Source organism: Eretmochelys imbricata, chromosome 10 (assembly GCF_965152235.1).
Source record: "Eretmochelys imbricata isolate rEreImb1 chromosome 10, rEreImb1.hap1, whole genome shotgun sequence".
NCBI lineage: Eukaryota > Metazoa > Chordata > Testudines > Cheloniidae > Eretmochelys > Eretmochelys imbricata.
Genome location: NC_135581.1, coordinates 16588081 through 16611624, shown reverse-complemented (window position 1 = coordinate 16611624; position 23544 = coordinate 16588081). Strand labels below are relative to the sequence as shown.

The 23544-nt window shown below is 40.9% G+C and overlaps 1 protein-coding gene across 1 annotated transcript in view; it reads left to right on the top strand.

The window, feature by feature from the left end:
• VWA3A (von Willebrand factor A domain containing 3A) overlaps positions 1 to 23544 on the top strand; it is a 60363-nt gene that overhangs the window by 200 nt on the left and 36619 nt on the right. The window contains exons 2-14 of the mRNA XM_077828461.1: positions 154 to 280; positions 1539 to 1663; positions 1964 to 2038; positions 3564 to 3618; positions 4173 to 4271; positions 5765 to 5871; positions 6166 to 6291; positions 9036 to 9144; positions 9604 to 9669; positions 10714 to 10839; positions 15557 to 15695; positions 15786 to 15889; positions 22625 to 22705. Coding sequence (XP_077684587.1) covers positions 154 to 280; positions 1539 to 1663; positions 1964 to 2038; positions 3564 to 3618; positions 4173 to 4271; positions 5765 to 5871; positions 6166 to 6291; positions 9036 to 9144; positions 9604 to 9669; positions 10714 to 10839; positions 15557 to 15695; positions 15786 to 15889; positions 22625 to 22705 — 1339 coding nt within the window. The remainder of the gene's footprint in view (positions 1 to 153; positions 281 to 1538; positions 1664 to 1963; positions 2039 to 3563; positions 3619 to 4172; positions 4272 to 5764; positions 5872 to 6165; positions 6292 to 9035; positions 9145 to 9603; positions 9670 to 10713; positions 10840 to 15556; positions 15696 to 15785; positions 15890 to 22624; positions 22706 to 23544) is intronic.

The window sequence follows — 23544 nt, the reverse complement described above, 5'->3', positions numbered from 1 at the left end:
TGTTCAACAGAAACCAGAATGTTTAATTCTTATGGGTAATGATGAACTATTTTATAAATGGACTATTTGACAGTGCGACAGCACTCTCAGTGATGCATACAACTGCCGCTGATACAGACTAACACAGCTACCACTCTGAAACTTATTTTGTAGGGTAAGCGTGGGATCTGGCACAGTTCCAGTGAGAGGCCGACCATCCTGGCATGATATTACAATAACAGATTTGGAGCCCGATAATGGATTACTGGTTACTCACATCAACCAGACACAAGACCTTCTGGTAAGCAAATATCACTATCACGGATATCCTTCACTTCTTGTCCCCTACACCGTCCAAAAACTTCTTGGACTGTCTGTGCACTGCTGTATTGCTCACCCAGCAGATATCAAGGTGATTGAAGTCTCCCATGAGAACCATGGCCTGTGATCTAGTAACTTCTCTTAGTTGCTAGAAGAAATCCTTGTCCACCTCATCCACCTGGTCTGGTTATCTATAGCAGACTCCCACCACGACATCACCCTTGTTGCTCACACTTCTAAACTTAATCCAGAGACTCTCAGGTTAATGGCAGTCTCTGGACTAGCTAGGTCAACCATTATAATAATTCTTTTAATTTACATGTTGCTGTGTTTATCAGCTATTCCTGTGTTGTCTTAAATTCACAAAATAAGATTTTTCTGACTGCAGTTTTCACCTGCCTTCTGCTCTATGGTTTGCTTTTTCACATATTGTGGGGTTTATATTGAGAAGGAAATGAGAGCAAATACTATTGAGTATCTAATTTTCTGTACTTTAGGTATCAACTTCCATGAATATCAGTGCTTTACATCAGCAAATGTATATATTATACACAATAAAATCATCTCCAGTGTCATTAATGGTTATTCTCTTCTCCATGTAACAACAGAACTCTTGTATCTTCCTACCTTTTTGTTGGTTATTTCTTAAAAAATAATAAAGAAAAGAAAGAGAGAGGAATAGCTTATAGTTCTTTTTGATTCTATGAATAATTAAGCTATTATGAAACAGGAAAATGAAGGGGGACAGTGACCTCTAGTGGCATCACAGTGATTTATTTGTTTGAATACTTCATGTTGAATTACATGCACAGTAGATGCTTGTTTGCAGCAACACCTTGTAAGTGCAACCACTGCTTATGAGCAACATTTCCCCTGAGAACACTTTCCATACTGTGAATTGTTGACACTCCCCATAACAGCAATAGTCACGTAGGAGCAAAAGGGCACTAGTATGTTGCTACTAATAAGCATCTAATTTATTATGTTCCAAGAGGAAATAAGAGACTATAATGCCTGTTGAAACTATGTAGCAGACACCTTCTTTGGTGTCTGCCATAGGCAGCATTCCTTCTGTTCTAGATCCCAAGGCCTCCTGCTTGCTGCAAGTGGATTTGTATCAATGATTTAATTACTAAATAATACCTCTTTCCTGCCATCCCTCAGAACTGGCAACATTTGAACAACACTTGCTGTTTCTAATCCCTACCTTTAACTTTTCTCCTCCTTCTGATCTACAGAGAGTGCAAAAGAGGAAAATGCAATCCAATGAGGTGCAAACCACAGAAGAATGGCTAAGAAACCACAGTTTAGAATCCATGCAATTAACGTTAGAAGATCTCCTAAAGAAAAGCAATATTGTCTTGTGAGTACAGTGCCATCCCTTCTTAATCTATTAGTTTGCTTATGACAGGTTTCAGAGTAACAGCCGTGTTAGTCTGTATTCGCAAAAGAAAAGGAGTACTTGTGGCACCTTAGAGACTAACCAATTTCTTTGAGCATAAGCTTTCGTGAGCTACAGCTCACTTCATCGGGTGCATCCGATGAAGTGAGCTGTAGCTCACGAAAGCTTATGCTCAAAGAAATTGGTTAGTCTCTAAGGTGCAACAAGTACTCCTTTTCAGTTTGCTTATATTATTCATGTTAAATATATACTTCATTCTAGGAATTCAAGAAATGCCACAGAACAGATAGAGTTTGCTGCCAAGACAGTTATTAATTTTGAAGCCAAGCTGTCTGAGTAAGTATATAATATGTGCTACAGTTTCAAAGTATAAGAGTGATTTCCTTCCTCCAAACTTAGATAGTTGTAAAATGAGGTTTTTTTCATGTCTGATGTTGGGCTGGATCAACCCTGGAGATGCAACAAATGAAACATAAACAGCCGCTTTGAAAGCTTCCCCCATGCTGCCCCTCTAGTGTACCTCAGTGTTGAAAGGCAATCGCTGGGGAATATGGGTTCGCTCGGTGTCCATTAGAACCCATGGTGGTTTTTGTGATGATACCTGTCAAGTGGGATCTTAACAATCAACTCACCTCAGATAGGCCTCTGAACATCCATCAGATGGGTAATGACTTTTGTTTGCTATTGACCTGGGTTTGTTTCAAATTGATGACCTAACAGTGAAAGGCTATATAGCCTGTTATGAGATCTGAGCCACATGGCCTAGTGTGCTAAAAAAGTGTGTGTGTTTTGGGGAGGGAGGAAGAAACTCTTTTCTTTGAGGTTTGAAGGATGAGCTCTTTCTACATAAACTTCTGCTCATTTACAGTTTATAATCAACCACAACAGCAATAAAGTCACTAAAATTGTGAGACAAACCCCAAAAATCAAGGACATTTACATTTAAAGAACAGATCTGATAAATATGCTCAGTATACTGCAAAATAATAATATAGTAATCCTTTCAATCTTCCATAAATACATATGTCTGATAGTTCCTAGGTCTACTGCCATATATCAGGTACAGAGACCCAGATTCCTCAGGATGCTCCTTTTCAGGACTTGCTATTTGTGCATTGTGAATGAGCTGCTTGCAAAATTTTGGTCAAAATAATTAAAAATAGGCTTGCATTCCAGGGAAGTAAAGAGCTTTTTCATAAAAATCCTTTCTTTTAACTTTTTCTCAGTTCTAAAACCATGAGCATGGTGTTAAAAAGCAAGTTATTTAAAAATAATTCTTAAACAGTTTGTTCTAGGGCTGGGACAGCAAATGCTAAGTTTCACCCCAATTATAAATCCTTTAAAATTGGTTAAATAATTGAAAAAGAGGTTTTGTAATCAAATCACCAAAACATTTTTCAGTACTGATAAATTTGCTCCTTTTGTCCCACAATCAAGAGACTTTACCATTTAAAAAAAAATCAGTTTGTATGATTTGAATTAAATAAATCTCCAGCCAATAAGCTAAATAGATAGGATGAATTGACTTGACTTTTGGCTGAACTTTCCTTCATCCATACACACACACATCACACACTTTATCCAAACACAACTAATTAAAGAGCATTCTGTTGATCTCATTTTTTTCAAGGCAATTAGATATTTAAACAATAAACAAGTTTAGAGAAAGAAGTATTTAAATAATTAACACTGCAGCCACTAGTGCTGTATCACAGTTGAGAATGCTGTAAATAGAATATTTATAGACGACGGTTGTGCACCTGATGGAAAACTTGGCCGATGATAAAAACAGATCTGAACTTAAATTGACATACCGTTTAAGAGAATGCATTATTTAAATGTGTGCACTGTATTTTGTCAGAGCAATTGAACTTTATCACCAGCGAATTCAGTGGCTGTTGGAGGACAGCAGAAAGGTAATGTTAACTTTTTAATATGCTTTTAAAAGGGGAACCTGCATATGGTGTTAAAGGATATATTAACTGTTTAATAGTTGTCTAGAATCCCACCCAGAAAGCTTTTTTGTATTTTTCCCATATTGTGAGTAACTAGAGCACAATGGAGCTATGTTTTGTCTTCTCAGTTGATAGATGTTTCATTTGAGATATGTTTTGAGCCTTTATTCAGACGGCTATTTTATAAGCAGGGATTGCGTATCGGCAGCATCCAGAAAGCTAGCACCCTTGACTGGCATGATGGGGATACTATAGAACTGAGTAATCCTTCATTTTCTCAAGTAACAAACATGTCATCTAGGGGTAGAGGGAGTATTGCCCACTCAGAACAGAAGGTAGAATTCAAAACTCATATCTCTTTCTCTTTGCTCTGCCATTGTCTCATTTTTTTTAATGCTTAAAAAGTAACAGTGACAATAAATATTTTAAATGAAAATGACAGCATAAAGAGGTACATACTGAAATTTAATGTTAGATCAGCACAAAATATTTAAATGAACATTTTATATGTTTAGGTGTTCGGCCTTATAAAAGGGAACAAAGTTGGACTCCTGGTTGATGTATCTGATATAAGTTGTGAACCTCGACTATTTGAGTTCCAGAAAGACCTTTTGGTAAATAATTCTGAAAGAGACTCTGACTCTTAAAGTAAGTTAAATAAGATTCTCTGAGTGCAGGGAAGAAAGTAAGTGTAATAATCACTTATTTACATATTACTCTAAGTATCAACAGTTAATTTGTTGGAGATGTATAGATTTACCTTAATCACTTTTAAAGTAGAAATTATTTGTTTAATATCAAGATTCAAACATTTTAAGCATCTGCCACAATAACAAAAATTGAAGATCTAACTTCAAATATTAACCAACCCCAGACAGATGTGCCTCAAAAGCATCTGCTAGAGCAGCAGTTTTTAACCAGGGGTCTGGGGGCGCCTAGGGGGCCGCCAAGCAGGGCCAGTGTTAGATTTGCTGGGGCCAAGGTCAGAAAGCTGAAGCCTCGCAGTGTGGGGCTGCAGCCCAGGGCTCCCAGCCCTGCCATCTGGAGCTGAAGCCGAAGCCTGAGCAACTTAGCTTTTGTAGGGACCCCTGTGGCATGGGGCCCTGGGCAACTGCCCTGCTTGTTATCTCCTAATGCTGGCCCTGGCTTTTATATGCAGAAAAACAGTTGTTGTGACACAGTGGGCTGTGGAGTTTTTGTACATGTTGGGGGGAGGCCTCCAAAAGAAAAAGATTGAGAACCCCTGTGCTAGAGTAATGTACATAATAGAAATAAATAGTTCATAGTACCTGAGAGCCAAGTTGTACATACAGTACTATGCCTATAAAGAATAGGATGCAGTTGTGCTTATGCACTTGGATGCAGCAAAGTGTGCTTTTTGTTGGGTCAGGACCTTGCTGTCTTACAGTCTCTTCCCCAACTTCCAAAAGAAACAAAACTGTGTTTATTTTTACAAAGTGTTTCTAATGAGGATTATTAAAGGTAGACACTATAATGTCACAATAACAATTATATTTTCTGGTTTTGAAGCTTTCTCTGTACAATCTTTCTTCATATACCAGTGAAGGTTACTTAAAATTGACTGCACCTACTTCTTTGATAATTTGTGCAGCATAAGTAAAGATACTTCAAGAAAATTGTTACTCTCTGGTTGACAAGGGCCTAGAATAACCTACCTAAGGTATAGCCCTAGAAGTGAAAGCTACTTTTATCTGACATCCTATCATAGCTGCTTCATTCTTTTTCAGTTGCTCCTATGATCACAGCTCAATAGGTGAACATGTGCTTTCTGAATCAATATCATTTCTCTCTCATTTGCTTGTTTATTAAAGGGTGCTGATGAAATTGACACAGTATGTGTTTCCCCATTTAACCAACTGAATAGGAATACTATGTCAGCATGGTGCACAAGGACTAGGTTAAGTTGCTGTCTCTCAGTGTGCCAAACTAAAACTAAATCTGTGTCACTTCAGTTCTGAGCCAAGTTCTCCTATATAGTAGTTCAGAATACTACAGTCTGAACTGACTTTAGCAAATCACAATTTTTTTTCTTGTACATAACTCCAGTAATAGGAGGGATATTAACTCACTAACATTTTTTATTAAGTGTCTAATAGATGAACAGCTGTGTTATAAGAAACAGTTATATTTCCTCTCCTTTGGTACTGAAATTTCATCTCTATGGGAGAATCCAACAAACGTCAATGTGCGCGTGTAAGTATGTTTCCTAGCTTATAACAGTGGGTTTTCAAACAGGGCCGCCTTTTAATTAGGAGCAGTTTTGTGCTCATAGTGAATTGTAACTGTAGTTTTGTGCCTTCAGTGATTTGCCAGAAAAAATACAGAAATGAATTGTGAATGCATTGCAAATGAGTCTGCTCATTCATACAGGTAAATCACACAGGAGATCTTAGCCATCAACCAGGGGGTATGTGATCTTAATGCTGAATAAAAAAGGCCATATACTAGTTAAGTGTACAATAAGTTTTTAATTTTCTGTCTTCCTAGCCTAGATGAAGCAAGACAGTGGGTGCAGGAGCTACAACCCAGTGGAGGCTGTAATTTGCTGAAAGCTTTAAAGAAGGTCCTTACAATGAGGGAACTGAATTCATTGGTTCTTATTGTAGGAAGCTGGTAGGTCCACTATCTAAACTGGCAATAAATGTTAACTTGCATAAAGAATTAAATGCTTCAGACTTATACTTTCCGCCTAGTTGTAAATTAGGCTAGATTTTTATCTTTTAAAGAGACATTATTGACATCCCCCTTTCTTCAAGATTCATGCTTCAGTTCTTTCCTCATTTACATGTGTGCTACTTTTTCTATTTTAACCCTTATTACTTGCTAATCCTCTCTGTAACAATATGAAAATAGTTTTCCCTTCCAAATTTGTCCTCTTGTTCATAAATACTTGTTGATAAATAGAATGTCTAACACTAGTATTGTGTCAATAAAAATTCATCAGCATCACTGAGGATTTCAGAGGGAATGTGAATGGCTCTGGAATTACTTCTGTAAAGTAGCATTGTGTGTTCATACTAATCTGCTGTCTGATCATAAGCATTGGCGCAAAATAGAATCCACAATGCTTTGGCCAGCAGCCAGTGTTGATCTGACACAGATCTTGGACTTAAATTCTGCAGTCTGTGGTGTCCATTTTAGAGTTTGCATAATTGAAATGAACGAGTGCAAGAAAAGAATAATATATAAAGGACTCTGGTGAGTGCACAGGTAACCAATATGGACTAATTCCATTATATTTACTTATTAAATTTATTTTAAAGGTGCATTGAGGAGACTGTTGGCTTTGCTAAAGTGATATTTTGGGGTAGTCTGGATCCAAATTCCATTTTAACTGAATCACCAACACAGGAGATTCAAAGAAAGGTTTGCAGATTTGGCTCAGGTCTGATTTATTACAGTTTTACAGTAGTCTCAAAACAGCAGTGAAGGGGTTAAGGAGAACTTGTGGGCCCAGTTAGCCCCACCCTGCTATGCCTGCGGTCAGTGCCAAACCTGGAGGGGAGTTAAAAGGAGGGAGCCTGGCTCACTTCAGGCCTGCTTGGCCAGGAAGGAAGATGGAGCTCTTTGCCTGAAGGGAGCTTTGCCTGCACAGTTGCATAGAGTGGAGCCTACTAGTCGGAGCAGCAGCTGGGAGGGAGAAGTTAGACTCTAGGGAGCAAACCACACACAGTAAGAGACTGTTGGGCAACCAATCCCAAAGGAAAGGGCCTGGACACCCCATGGGAAGAATGGTGGATGGCCCAATGTTGAGTTGGATTTGCTTTTTGTTTAAGAACATTTTGGAGCTAAACCTCTCCAACCCCCCCAGAAGGGGATAGAACTGAAGGCACAATTAGCCAATGGGTCAAAGCCTGCCTGAGTGGGGTGCCTGGAAGTTCCAGCAAGGATTAGCACTGTTGGGTGCTTCCCCAACCACACCAGTACACAAAACTAGAGTTATGGTTGCACCCTAATTTTCTGTTTTACAGGGTGTGCATCTCAGTGTCTCACCATTTTTTAAACTCTTTTTTTCTAAACATGCCATGAAGAATTTGAACCAACATTCAGCCACTAATTCATATGTGTGTGGAATGATGATGATTTTTAGGAAATTTGAGGAAAGAGAAGCCTGATTCCTTCCCCCCGCCCCAACACACACAGAGTACACCTAAGTTTCTCCCTGCTGGTGCTTGAGCAGGAACATTATGACATCAGCCATATGTCACTCTCACTCCAGTTTATTTGAGTTGTCATGACAATGGATGCCTTGGCTAGCTGGTTTACCTCACACTCCCATAATATTCTTACAAAGAAGAGTCCCAGGAGGAGTTGTAAGGAAAGCAGACTGAGTTTGGATAAGTTTCTCGTGTTTCCCCTTTGGGTGCGTACGGAGGAAAGTTGCACTGTTTCTTCTCTTATTGCTTGTTCCTTTCCTCAGAAAGGGTTATATGAAAATAAGATGCAAAATTCCAGCTCCTTTTCATGTAGATTGTTTATCTGCTTCTTATAAATTGGGGGGTATGGCTTTCTGAATGTTTACCTTTAAAAAAAGTGAGAAATTGTAGCTGAGAGTTCCTAATCAGTTTTCTGGTACAATTTAGAAGTTTTAGTAAAATTGAAGTTGCATTTTAAAAAGTTATCTTTGAATACAGTTTAATTAAACTACTTTCAATGTCAACATGGTATTGAGTGGTGAAATGGCCATAAAAATGGTAGTCTGAGGTAAATTCACTGAAGGCAACCTATGTGTAAGCGCTTTATTAATTAAATAGCACAGGTATAAAAGATTTTATTTCTATTAAAGAATTAAGGAAATTCAAAGACAAAAAAAATCATTTGAAGTTGCTCTAATAAATAAACTAAACTACAAAAAATTAGGAAATACAAAATTAAGGTTTAAGAAGATTAAAAGTTTTCAAAATCAAGCACTCTCAAATTAGGAAATGCCAGAGTGAATGTTGCCCATGCAGACCCAATTTGGCCCCTTTGTATATATGCATTATGATACAGCCTTTAATTACATGCAGAAGTGAATACCCATGGAAAGTTTGTTGTATGTGGCTTGCCTAGCATCACACAGGAACTTGTAAACCAAGCAAATTTGATCCAGAAGTCATTACAGACAAATATGGAATCCTATGAAATTATTTTAGAACTTGCTTTTCAGAGTAGAGGGAGGAACTGTTGAAAAGGGAGCAGATACACAAATGTATAAAAAGTTACAAAATGGCTGGTACCCCTTTTTGCTTAATGCTTAAATTATGTTCCTGTGATTTGATATTTCTTCTCCACCCCTGCCACAAGCACGTCAGTTTGACCAGCATGACCTTTTCTACTCTTTGGTTGATGGAATTGTGGATGTCATTTTTCATCAGCCCCGATCAGTCTTCGGAAATATTGTCTGACTATATTCAGCAATGTACCTTGGGGAGAAAGCTGCTGATACACACCATTACGTATGAATGTAGCAATCAAGTTCCTCCTGTAAGTAATCATTCTTTGTATCTGTCTTAAAAACGACCTGTCATTTGTTTCCTTTTGAGCTGTAGTTAAGATATTTTGTACATTCATAGATTTACAGAAGTGTTAAATTATGTTTTCAAATATTTATTGTGGGATCTCAATCTCAAGTAGTGAGTGCTGTGAAATATTTCCCCTTTAGAAGGAAGAGGTTTAACTATGGCATTTTAATCCAGAGGTGAAGCTTATCTGTGACCAATCTTGTCACCTGTTATCAGTCTCTTCAGGCTATCTTAGTTGTTTTCCTATTCCTAAGTATAACAGCATAGAAAAGATTACAGCATCTTAAATTTGTTTGCAGCCCTTGCTACACACAGCTAAGGGTGCTACTCTGTTTGTTTTAGAGAGCCGATTAGCAACAAGAAATCCTATAAATTGGGATGCCCAAATCTTAAGTAACTTTTCTTCTCTTCATATATGTAGGCTGTTCTAAAGAACCTTGCAGAAGTTGTTGGAGGCCGTTATCACTGCTATTCTTCAAAGAGTGAGGTATGTTTAGGCTAGAAGTACACAGAACAACTTTTTCGTTTGTTTGTTTATTTTCATGCTGTCACTCTTGGTGAAATAGGTTCTCGTCTTTGTAGCAATTTATAGTAAAAAGAATTGGTAAGTAAAGTCTTTGTTCAAAAAAGCACTTAAGAGCTTGTTTAAAATTAAATATATGCTTAAATGTTTTCAAGAATCAGGAATGCTCTCCTAAGGGTGCAGGAGACTTCTTCAGATATTCTGCAGATATAGTGGGACCAGGAACAGGGCCCTAGCTGTGGGGGGGACAACACAGACGGGGTAAGGGGGCCAAGGCTGGGCCTGCAGCTGGGGCCGGGTCTGGGGCCGGAGCTGGGAGTGGGTCCCGGCCGGACCGCAATGGGGGCTGGCAGCGGGGTCTGAGGCTGGGGACAGGGCAGAGCAGAGCTAGGGGCAGAGTGGGGCTGGGGCACTCCCTCCCTGCCCCATGGGGACTGTTCTGGCCCTGATATGCCCCATGAACATTCTTCTATGCTACCCTAGGAGGGCACACTCCACTGATTGGGGACCACTGGTCTAATTTCTAAGTAGCATGAAAGCTATGGGCTTTATCATTGAAGACTAATTCAAATATTTCATGTTCACTAAATAATGGGAGACACTTCTGTACACAATCTTAATGCCTACAACTACATTTACTCTGTTCTGCGAGGCAGCATCATTGGTAGTGCCCATAAAATAACTGGTGTCAGTGTCAGATGAGCTGGCATTTTGCTTGATGTTTTACTATGAAGCATAGAGAGACAAGGTGGATGAGATAATATCTTTTATTGGACTAATTTCTGTTGGTGAGAGAGACAAGCTTTCAAGCCACACAGAGCTGAAGAAAAGCTCTGTGCATCTCCAAAGCTTGTCTCTCTCACCAACAAAAGTTGGTCCAATAAAAGATATTACCTCACCTATATTGTCTCTAAAAACCTGGGACCAACACAGCTACAACTACACTGAATACAACATAGGAATTGTATAATCCTTTCAACCTTTTTTCCTCTTCTTGTTGCATAACAGAATTACGATAGTAGCGATGTTTATCTACTGCTTTGTGAATCCCAAAAAGCTAAGAACATTCTCAGCAGCATCAAAGAAACTTTCCAGGGAAGGATTGGTGATTCAGTTATTGGTAGAGTACAAGATGTAAGTACAGTATTTGTTTTGTTTTCAGATAATCTGTGTATAGCACAGACATGCAGATCTCTGTATTAATGATCAGAATAGGGAAAACATACTATACTAACAGATCACAATGATAAATTTAAATGCTATTTACTGGCTGTACTTTGTAAGATCATATAAATACTAACAAATGGTAAGGGAAAGCTTTGAATGGATCCTGAATGGAGTCATTCTGGGTACAATTATTTTGGTAAACTGAAATACTTACCAAAAAAGAGAGCAGCAGGGAAAATATTTTTAAAACGTAGGATGTGGCCATAATGGACACCAAAACAAATGCTGGCCTACCTAAAAGCTAGCCTCATTCATTAACATTTATTTCCATTTCCAACCTCCCTATGCCCTTGGTGAGGTTGGGAAAAAGAAAAAGGATATTTTCCTGTGCCTGTCTCTCCTTCTGTAAAGCACCTGAAGAATTTGCTGCACGGATTTATTGAGATGGAAATGCTTCTTGATCACATCTTTCTGTTGGCTTTGACTTGCGTAGAAGGAGCTATGTTGTCTTGTATGCCACATCTTTTTCTTTGCCACATACACGAGCCATCATGTACTTGCTGGGGGCCTGACAACCTAGAAACAGCTTAATAAATCATCTGTACTTACCACCCTTAATGTAAGTGAGCTTAACAGCTCTATTTTTTAAAATTTAGATGCATATAAGATTTTTTTTAAAAACAAAGTAAGCTTTTCTGTCTCGTAGATAAAAGGGGCAATGCTGTGCAGGTGAATGGGCCCTCTCCTCCGGGGGATTTGGAGGCAGTTAAAGAGGACTTCCATCAGGTGTCACTAGGACTTTCTCATGGACTCTAGAAATGCCTGTCTCTAAGACAAGGGAAAACACCAGCTGATAGGAGCTTCTGCTTGTGTTTCTTTCTCTGGATATGTTTCACATCTCCCAGAATAGGATTTTTGACTAAATTTAACTCCATTCTTTTTAAGGAGATAACTCTTGAGCAGTTTATAGACATAATAAATGCTATGACAGCGCTAGGGCAGAGCAACTCCAGTATGTATTTCTGCCAGCTCTGTAATTACCAGATGGAATCAAACCCACACTATAGTGTCTTTGAAGGCCATGCTTCTCCAAACTAGTTCCAGTGTCAGTCCAGAAACTTGTTTGCCACACAAGCTGCAACAGTGAACCATCTGCATGATGTGTTCTCCATAAGCTCTAGTGTGCTCTGTAAAATTAGGATATATCCCTTTTTGAAAATTTATTTATATGTAACCCTTCTGCCAGGCGAAGCCATCAGCAACCGGGGCAGGTTCAATATCTAGGGGTTTCTTTCCATCAATACAACACAGAACCAGCTCGAGCCCCCACCCAGTAACCTGGGAAAATTACACACCACCCCTGGGCGCCTCTGAGAGGCAATACTTCCCCACTTGCAAGCACAGAGTCTGAGTGTAGAAAAGAAACTTTTAATAAAAGGAGGGAAGTAACTTGGCGTTAATTTGGGAAAACACTGCAAACAGGGTTCATAAACATGTGCAAAAGTCCCTTTAATGTGCCTGTCCCTTCTCTGCACCCCTCTCACAGTTGCTGTGCTTGGTAAGTGCAGACCCAGAGTTCAGAGGTGCATCTGCACAGTTCACTTCCCACCCCGGGTAAAGGTAAGGAGGCACCTTAGGCTTCATTGGGAGCCACTCACCACTCACCCGCTTTCCCCTCCGCCAGCCACCCTGCTGGCCACTTGCTCTGCTCACCACCTCACCAACCACTTGTTCGCCAGCTGACTGTCAGTCACCACCTGCTATCACCTGCCTCTCTGCTGTGACCTCTGCAAATCAGTTTCTTAGTGATTTTCAGCTCTTAGCAGCCTGGATAGAAACACAGTCACACCACAACTGATTTCAGCTCTGATTGAGCATTTAAAATAACAAAAGAGGCTCCTAATGAAGCCTATTTAGCTCTTTCTTTGAACTGTGGGGAGGAACAAGTCAAAACATTCTGGGGACTCCTAGGGAGAGTCTACACACCAGCTGGCTGGGACCCCTGTCCCCACCCCTCTTACTTTCACAGGGCTCTGGCATTCGAGCCCCTGGCTTAATGTGGTCCTTTCAGCTGAGGGTGACCCCCCCTCATTTGCGACTGGTTAAGCACAGTCCTGCTTCCCTGTATTCCTACAATAATTACATCATTGGTAACAGCACTTCATTACCCCTTCATTCAGTCCTAAAGTGATTTGTAACCCACACCAGCCAAAGTTGATTCCTTTGAGCAAAACACCACTCTATTTGCTGGATATCTCAGCAGAGCAGGAGCAAACTGTATTTACATAAATACACACAAAGTCTCTCCCCCTCCCAGCTAGCTGTCAGGGAAGCATTCATTCAGACCCTACTTTACATCTAGCTATCTCTATCTGTTTTGCAAATATAACACCTAGGAGCCCCTGTCCTGGATCAGGGCCCCATTGAAGCTGTTGAGCTTAAACTGACAGCTAAATATCCACAAGGAGATGTTAGAAAGACAGGCTGAGATTTTAATTTGGATAAAAGGAGACAGTAGAAAGGTAGATCTGTGTGTGGTCAGCATTGAGATGATAGTTGCAGAGGTGTTTTATTAATGTGATTACCCAGAGATAAATTGGAGAGGGAGATGAGAGAGGGGACCAAGGGCGGAGCCCTTTAGGACCCCACAGAAAGTTGGAGGGGAAGGATGAGGAGGATTCTCCAGATAAGACACTGAAAAAGCAATTAGAGAGGTAGGAGGAGAACCAGGAGAGGATGGAGTTAATAAAGCTGAAGGAGGATAAAACTTCAAGAGAAAAAAGCATGGGTTGAAGGCAGCTGACAGGTTGAGGAGGATGAGTATGAAGTATTGGTCCTGAGCTTTGGCCCAGAAGAGGTCACTAGAGACTTGTTGAGAGACTGATCAGAGGAGTGCAAGGGGCAGCAGCCAGACTAGAGAGGGTCCAGGATGGAGTTAGAGGAGAGGAACTCTAGAAAGAAGTTGTAGACAATGCATTCAGTGAGCTTAGAGATGGAAAAGAGAAGGAGGGCTAGTTGGAGCAGCAAGTGGGGTCAAGGGAGACTGATGAGAGTAAATACATATTTCTGATGCAAAGGGAATAAACTTAACCTAAATTAAACCTAAGCCTACTTCTTTTCTGTAGTGTAAATAAATGCATGGAGACTGTTTAAGTGAAATGAGGTACTTTGTTTGCAAGAAAGTATTAGCTGGGTGTGTTTTTAAACCATAACCATTTCTGTTTGACCAAAGAGTGTCAGATGTAGCAGTAGTGGAAACGCATCTCAACGTAGTTGAGAGGAAACCCCTGTTCAGCAGCCAGAGGAGAAGATAATGTTGAGAAATTTAGCTGTAATTTTGTTTCAATTTTTATAGAACAGTAAGATTTTAATAAGCATACTGGGGCAAAACTCTGCCCCATGGAGAACAAATCCAAATGGCTCCCTATTGTTGTAGAATTGGCCAGCAGGCACACTGGTCTTTGGACTGACATCTGGACTATTTTGAAGAAGCATGACTTTCTACACTACTGCACAGTGAGAGGCACCACTTCTGCTCCTTTTATATATTCTGTGCACCCCTTGACAGTTATGGAGTTGCTAAGAACATATATAACAGTTTTTGAGCCCTAGTGCTGCAGTAATAATATGCAATCCCATTGAAATCCACAGGTTTGCAGTGTGCCTGACACAATGTATGCAGTGGAATGCTCTACTCCAAAAGCTATTTTAAAAGGGATCATTGGAAATGTTATCTATGTTCAAAATATTTTTACAGCATTCTGCCAGTTTTTGGCTGTGCTACTAACTGGTACCTCACATTTTAGCATATGTAAAAATGCTGTGGGAAAATAATCTTGATACATTGGAGAATTGGTCTCAGATCAACAAGATTAAATTCAATAAAGACAAGTGCTACATTTAGGAAGGAAAAGTTGATACACAACTACAAACTGGGGAAAAACTGGCTTGGCAGTAGTATTGCTGAAAAGGATCTGGGGGTTATAATGGATCACAAATTGAACATGAGCCATCAATGTGATACAGTTGTGAAAAAGGCTATTATAATTTTGGAGTCTATTAACAGGAGCATTGTATGTAAGACACAAGAGGTAAATACACCACTTGTACTCCGCACTGGTGAGGCCTTAGCTGGAGTATTGTGTCCAGTTTTGGGCACCACACTTTAAGAAGGATGTGGACAAATTGAAGAGAGTCCAAAGAAGGGCAACAAAATTAATAAAAGGATTAGAAAACCTTACCTATGAGGAAAGGTTTAAAAAACTGGGCATATGTTAAGTCTCGAGGAAAGAAGACTAAAAAGACCTGAGAAGTCTTAAAGAGGACAGTGATCAATTGTTCTTCATGTCCACTGGAAACAGGACAAGAAGTAGTTAGTTTAAACTGCAGCAAGGGAGATTTAGGTTAGATATTAGGAAAAAATTGCTTATTATAAGCATAATTAAGTACTGGAACTGGTTACCAACAGAGGTTATAGAATCTCCATCACTGGAGGTTTTTAAGAAAAGGTTGGACAAACATCTGTCAGGGACGGTTTAAGTATACTTGGTCCTGCCTCAGTGCAGGGGACTGGACAAGATGACCTCACAAGGTCCCTTTCACCCCTACATTTGTATGCTTCTATGTTTTAAAATTGAGAAAACAATTATTGATATTTACATAAAGCATTTTAAAATCTGTCTAGATTTCCACAGAATTTACCAAGTTGACACCTGCTAGTTTCCTACCCAAGCCTCCGAAGCATGAAGGACCTCTTGTTATACAAATGCCAAGCTTCCTGGCCAAAACCTCAGCAGGCTGGTTAAAGACAAATGGATTGAAAGGTATTGCATATAAAAGAGCTTAATGTGGTATGAAGCATGGATTACAAAATAAGTGTATATTTCATTTAGCATTTTCCTTGTTTGTTATAGCCAAGAAATTAAGCCTTTATCAAGTTTTGGCTCCTAACGCTTTTTCATCTGTGGAAGAATTTGTGCCTATTCTTCAGAAAACAGTGTCATCAACTCTGCATGAGGTAAATATTTGGGACCTGTTCCTCCTCCTTCATATTCCTTTATCTGTTACACAAGATTGTGATGACTAATTTTAATGTATGTTCACTTTCACAAAGCTGCAGCTCTTTCCTCTCCAGAACTCACTTTATTAACCAAGTGCTCTTTGCTTTTTAAACGTCCTTAGGTAAAACCACTGACATGCCAAAGTCAGCCTGATGTCTGAGCTATGTTTGTAATTCTTCAAGGAAATATTTAAAATGTTTCTACAGTATTGCTGTGCCAATGCACCAAACTGTTTCTCGGGCAATTTAGATAAGTAACCACAGAAAACTGATTTAAAATGTTCAAAGCAGCACAGATGAGTTAGCCAGATATTATTCACCCATGTGTGGTAATTTTCCAAACCTCGGGCATTGTATTGTGGGATGAGTTAAGCCAGCTGGCTGAACTAGTGCAATTGCAAGGTTTGCAGCTTCCAATGCAGAGTAGAGTAAATAATTATAGACTGCACTGGTTCACCTGGATCTGAGCCAAAGACATCATCCAGGGTGTTGTAAATAACACTTTTTTATAGCCTGTTTCAGAGTAGCAGCCGTGTTAGTCTGTATCCGCAAAAACAACAGGAGTACTTGTGGCACCTTAGAGACTAACAAATTTATTTCAGCATAAGCTTTCGTGGGCTACAGCCCACTTCATCGGATGCATAGAATGGAACATATAGTAAGATAGATATAGATAGATATATACACACACACACACAGATATGCAACTTATCTTATCCGCCTCCGCTTTGCTCAGCAGCCCCTTCTTATATGGGCCAGCCTGGCCCTGATTGGCTCATCCAATAAACCTTCCCCTAATTGGCTGGCCCTACAAGCCTTTTCCTTATTTGCTGCTTCCTGCGCAGCCTCCCCTTACATAACAGTGAGGGGCAGCCAGAACGGAGAGTCACAAAATATAGCAAAAGTCCCTAACACCATTCAGTAAATTGGGAGACACCAAGACGAAGGGGAAAATTCAGAAGGTGTAAGATGTAGCCCCACTTTTTTTTTCTTCAGGTCTGAGCATTTAAACAATAATGGGAATTTGGCTACTGAATATGTAATAGGAGCAGAAGAATTATGAGTATGGGCTCAAATATAAGATATGAGACCAGGCATTTTGAAAATGCTAGGGAATGTTAGTCAGCAAGTTGTCTTAACTCCTGGGCTAAAACCATAATATCAGCTGTGTGCTGTAGTATTTTTCCAGCAAGAGAAAGATAAGGAATGGTTGAGACTTGTGTTGAGACCCAGGGTTTTGTGGGAATTTTAGCTGCCCAACTTTTTGTGAATCTGAAGCAGGAATGGATTCCTGTTCATTTACTGAATGTTTCTGACTAAAACCGAAAAAGAGAAAATCACAGTTGCTAAATGTGAACTAGTAAAAGCTGGTACAGAGGAAAACTTTAAGGGAGAAAGAGGTGAAAGCGAGCTCCCAGAGTTTCTGTTGGAGTTGTTCCAGTGCAGCAATATACATTTAAATAAAGAGCAGCAGAAAAGTCTAATTTGGGGGCGGAGGTTAGGAATCAAGGGTTGTTCTCATGCTGTCAAAGATATAGGTTATACTACACTGGTTCAGCACAAGATTGACACCGGGGGAAATCAACCCATTAAACAGACCCCATACCATGTACCAGTTGTGAAGAGAGAAGAGGTTCTTTAGGGCATTGTGGAAATGTTTTAGGAAGGAATAAATGAACTTTCAAACAGTCCTTACCCATATTTTTGATTAAGAAAAAAGATGGCGGAACAAAATTGTATGGGACTGTAGGAAACTAAATGAAGTTACTCTAAAGGATTGTTATCTGTCACCACAAAAAATGATACCCTGGATGCTGTAGCAGGTTTAATCTGGTTTTCCACATTGGATCTTAACAGTGGGTATTAGCAAGTGGAAGTGGATCTAAGAGATAGGGAAAAGACTGCTTCTTGAGTATTTGTCCACATGGATCCCACTCTAGCTGCACATGAGCCCCATACACACACAATGTGTTGGCAAGCAGTGTCCATTGTGGCATGGCATTCATACAGTCTTGCACCCGCCCACACACACACGCATTTCCCCCCTTCCCCAAAGTGCATAAAGGACAGAAGGGACCCAACCACCTCTCAGTTTCTTCTTACTACCTGTGGCAGTGAGACAGAATTTAGCAGTGGGGTCTGCCTACTGCCCCATAGTTCTCAACTGTCAGTGTAGGATTAGTGTTAGATTAACACAGAACTAGTTTAGAGTGAGTTATTTCTTGTCACTCCTTTTTCCTAGCCTGTTGGCACAAAAGGTTTTGTGGTGGTGGTGTGTGAATGGGTGTACAAACCCCAGACTATGCAACTAGCTGTTCAGGAATTACTTTGGGCCCAGCCAGCCACACCCAACCACATCTGCAGCAGATGTTCTATTTGGTAGAGGAATTAAAAGACAGAAACAGCTAATTTGGGGGCAGACCTGGAAGAGAGCAGACCTGCAACCCATGGCTTCTGCAGTGGAGAACAGAGGGAAGGCCAATATCTCTAATCTAACTGCCCCAAAGGGCCCTTCTGAGGGAAGGGAGGACCAACTCCAGAAACACAGAGGGAAGAATTCCCCTATCCCCCACAGATGAACCTTGGACATTGGTAATCCCTTTTTATCTTTCTTGATTTGGACTATCTCAGGAGGGGAAAGCCTTGGACTGAGCTGGCCCCCAGGTTGGGGTAGGGGCAGAGATAGGAAGTGGCCCAGGGATGGCAGCCTTAAGCCGCCTCAGTAGCCAGACTGCTGGTAGCCCCAAAGGACCCTGGGTCAGAGCCTGGTGGAGTGGGAGGGCCCGGGCTCCCCTACCAAACCCCTGCCAGTCATGGGTCACAGCCCTGACCACTAGGCCACGCTTCCCAACCAACCCCCGAGTGAGGACCGTTACATGGTGTTTTGACTTTGGGGAGGGGCGGCCGGGGAGGGTGTTTTGTTTTTGTTTAAAGATAGCATTACTACTGAGGCATTAGCCTCACATGTGAGACGGTGTCCAGGGTTTAAGTCCTGCCCTTCATGTAAAGCAGCAATGCCCTGAAATAATGGGCATTCTAAATGCTTTTTTTGCCTTAGAGAAGGACACATTCTGGACAAGTGCCCCATCTGCAGATCAAAACATGCTCAAAAGCTAAGGTGTTCGACAAACATTTTACTCGGAGCATTCAGTGAAGAGTGTGTCTGATTTGGAGAACTGTGGGTTGAAAGATGTGGCTGGTGTTTGCAGCAGCATTTGGCTAGTGCTCTGTTTAATCGGGGATGTTAACCTTAGTACTCTAGGTCTCTTCAGTTACCAAAAGACCTTACATTTTCTAAAGGTAGTGATGGTGCAGCACAGGCCTGTGTGGGTCAGTCAGTTGCTCTAGCTATATGTGGGAGAGAAGAGCAGACATCTAAGACCATGACTGAGCACCTACCACCATCCCCAGTATAGTCTAAGAGGAAGTCAAAGAATTATCATACATCTGACCTGCACCTCAGTTGTACTCTATAACAAGAGATGCATTTTTCAGCCCTGGCACTGTACCATTTGAGGTCTGTTGCCAAACCTCCTACATCAGTACTAACTACAGTGGTTCTGTCAGTTCCAGAAATCTTGGTACCACATAGAGAAATGAGATCTACATTAATCCCCATAGTATTAGTGCCTCCAATATCGCCTCCTTCAGTGCAATCGACCTCTGCTCTGGCTACATTTGCAACATCTGGATTTAACTATTGCACTGGAACCTAACCTTCTAAACATGACACCATTACCAACATCTACAAAGCCTCTGTCAGTACCTAGGGTACTGATAAGGAAGATTTAACTTCGTCCAGCCTCATCAGCACCCAATATCTATATCTCAGGGAGAATTGTCTAGAACCTCCCAAAGTTCTTCAGAGATTAGGTTTACTCTTTGGAATCTTTTTCATTAGCTTATAGCAGAAGTCCTTCTTTCATGGCAGATACTGCCTGAGTAAATCCATGAGCAGGAATCAGAGAAGGTCACATCAGGATGTTGTTCTTGCTGTGAGAGACATGGATCAGGCAAAATGCAGACTCCCTGGATTCCTCCACCATGATTTCATATGCCATATCCTTATGGTCACAGAATCATAGAATATCAGGGTTGGAAGGGACCTCAGGAGGCCATCCAGTCCAACCCCCTGCTCAAAGCAGGACCGATCCCCACCTAAATCATCCCAGCCAGGGCTTTGTCAAGCCTGACCTTAAAAACTTCTAAGGAAGGAGATTCCACCACCTCCCTAGGTAACACATTCCAGTGTTTCACCACCCTCCTAGTGAAAAAGTTTTTCCTAATATGGTATGCTGTCTTGGTCTTATTGGGTATCTTGAAATCCTCAACCTCATTATCTGGGACCATATTTTTTGAGCACGCCCTCCACACCTCATCCAGGAATAGATGGCCTCCCCTACAGTTGAGCCTCCCAAGTCAATGCAACAACCTCAACAGCATGGTATTTGTGATCCCAAACAGGATGTACAGAGTACTGATCATCATCATCATCTGGAGGAACATGTGACCCCTTCTGCATCTTTGGCGATTCCTTTGTCCTCCCCAGATGAAGCAGTTAATCATAGAATCATAAAATTTCAGAGTTGGAAGGGACCTGTGGAGGTCATCTAGTCCAACCCCCTGCCCAGAGCAGGACCAATCCCAACTAAATCATCCCAGCCAGGGCTTTGTCAAGCCTGACCTTAAAAACATCTAAGGAAGGGGATTCCACCACCTCCCTAGGTAACGCATTCCAGTGTTTCACCACCCTACTAGTGAAAAAGTTTTTCCTAATATCCAACCTAAATCTCCTCCACTGCAACTTGAGACCATTACTCCTTGTCCTGTCATCTGCTATCACTGAGAATAGTCTAGATCCATCCTCTTTGGATCCACCTTTCAGGTAGTTAAAAGCAGCTATCAAATCCCCCCTCATTCTTCTCTTCCGTAGACCAAACAATCCGAGTTCCCTCATCCTCTCCTCATAAGTCATGTGTTCCAGACCCCTAATCATTTTTGTTGCCCTTCGCTGGCCTCTCTCCAATTTCTCCACATCCTTCTTGTAGTGTGGGGCCCAAAACTGGACACAGTACTCCAGATGAGGCCTCACCAATGTCGAATAGAGGGGAATGATCACGTCCCTCGATCTGCTGGCAATGCCCCTACTTATACACCCCAAAATGCCATTGGCCCTCTTGGCAACAAGGGCACACTGTTGACTCATATCCAGCTTCTCGTCCACTGTCACCCCTAGGTCCTTCTCTGCAGAACTGCTGCCTAGCCATTCGGTCCCTAGTCTGTAGCCGTGCATTGGATTCTTCCGTCCTAAGTGCAGGACTCTGCATTACCATCCTAAGCATCCTTCATTACCAGCTAAAACTGACGATTTTATGACACTCCGGTTAATACATCCCAGTATGATATTATCCTCTTTCTCAGCTGCATCACATTGTTGACTCTCGTTCAGCTTGTGATCCACTGTAACCCCCAGAACCTTTTCAGCAGTATTATCATCGAGCCAGTTACTCTCCATCTTATAGTTGTGCATTTGATTTTTTCTTCCTATGTGAAGTATTTTTTTCACTTGTCTTTATTGAATTTCATCTTGTTGAATTCAGACCAATTCTCCAATTTGTCAAGGTCATTTTGGATTTGAATCCTATCCTCCTAAATGCTTGCAACCCCTCCCAGCTTGCAGTGTTTCTACTAGGCCGTCTGAGTGCCAAGGGTGGTTTACCAGCATGTGAGAAGGGCACACTAATTTTGTTTAGTTCTCCCGTATTTTATAAGCTTCCTTGTCATTGTCTGTTAGCCTCCTGGTTACAGCACGGGGCTGAGGATAGAGGTAGGGCATTTTCAGTGAGGGGACATCAGCTCTGGAACTTCTGTTGGGCTGCCAGAAACTAATTTTTTAAATTGTGTTTTACACTCTGATGACACTGTAAAGCTTATTCTCCAAAGTGGGTTTTTTGGGGGGGTGGTTGTTTGAGGGGGAAAGGTTGGTTGATTGGTTTAATATGGGTTTTTTGGGGGGTGAAGGAAGGCGTTGTCTCCTTGGGTGAATATGTATCCAAATCTCTCTGTTATTTTCATGTTACCTGAAGTCATTGTATGCTGATAGAAAAATAAGGTAAAATATTTGTTTTCAATTGTGTAGCATTGCTGCCACAGAGAGCAGTATTCCTAGTTGTATGATTCTAAATAACTTCTCTGGACTGACCTTGTGAGATTCTAAATACTCTGAGCATCCTTGAACTTCATTGGAGTTGCAAATACTCTTGCAGGAGTACCTTGCAGCACGGGCCCCAAATAAATAACTTTTTTTAAAAAGTATAATGCCTCATTGTGTGGCCTGCTCAGAAAGCTTTCATCCTGTATAGAACATCCAGTCCAAAGAGGTTGTCTGGTAGATTTTTATCTGAAAAAGTAGTATTTATTTGAAATTGTGATGCCTAATCTGTGCAGGTTTAAATATCCTTCTGTGTTCTGCCTCTTAGGCTTACAGAACCAAATTCAGCCCTGATGTAAGCAGGTGAAACTCCATGGACTTTTAGTTTTCTTACATTTATGGATTTAAGTCAGACATATAATGTCATTAACTACAGTCTGTGTATTTCTTCACTAATAAACTCAATGGAAAGAATGTCATGTTTATGTAACTTACAACATACATGTTGCTTTAAACAGCGGAGTGTTTTCTCATCCTTTCAGAAAGCAATGATGCAGTTTGAATGGCATGACGGGACGGTGAAAAATGTTCACGTGGACCCACCAATATTATATGACTATCAGGTGAGTTATTAATATTTGTCTAGTTGGTCCTACAATTCAGTACTACATGCACACCTAGTTATTCCATCTCAGTCATTATCCTGCGCTGAGACGAGGCCAGCAACAGAGAGGATTCACAGGCACAGTTGGTTACAAGACGAGATGCTTACAGCTGTCATTGAGTGTATCTGCAGCATATAGGACCCAGTAACCTGGCTGGATATATGAACAGATTCATCTAACAATGAAGAATCCTAAACAAGAGGAACAGGTCCGTCAGGAGCACTGCTGGACTAGTGCCAAACATGCTTTGTTGTCCAGCAGCAAGTTATTGTGAACACATAGTAATTATTCCATCCTATTCTGGTGTTCTGTGTATCCTATAAATACACATACTGTACAGTATTAAAACCAGCAACACCCAAACCCACCCTAATACAATCCTCGCCTATAATTTCATACCTTAATTACAAGTATATCCCCATTCTATTCAGTCTGAGAAGTAAACAAGACCAATAAAGCAGAATGCCTAGCAGTCATTGGTCAGACAAAAAAATAAACTAGGGCATACATTGGACATTTTAGCAAGCAAAGCACTCACAAGCTCAGATAACTGCTGTGTGATATGGTAGCAGTCTATGGCAATAAGAGAGAGCACCCTGCTACCATAGCAGTCCCAGACAGCTCACGTGCAGAAAGAAGAGGCAGGCAAAGAATTCTGAGGTCAAGAATTTGATTCCAGGGCTTCATAAAGCATAGATTAAACAGGAAATTTTGCCCTGCAAAACAGTGCATTGTATAAAGAGCTTCCTCAGTGAAGTGGATCTACCACTTCATCACCAATGAAGTGGATCTACCGG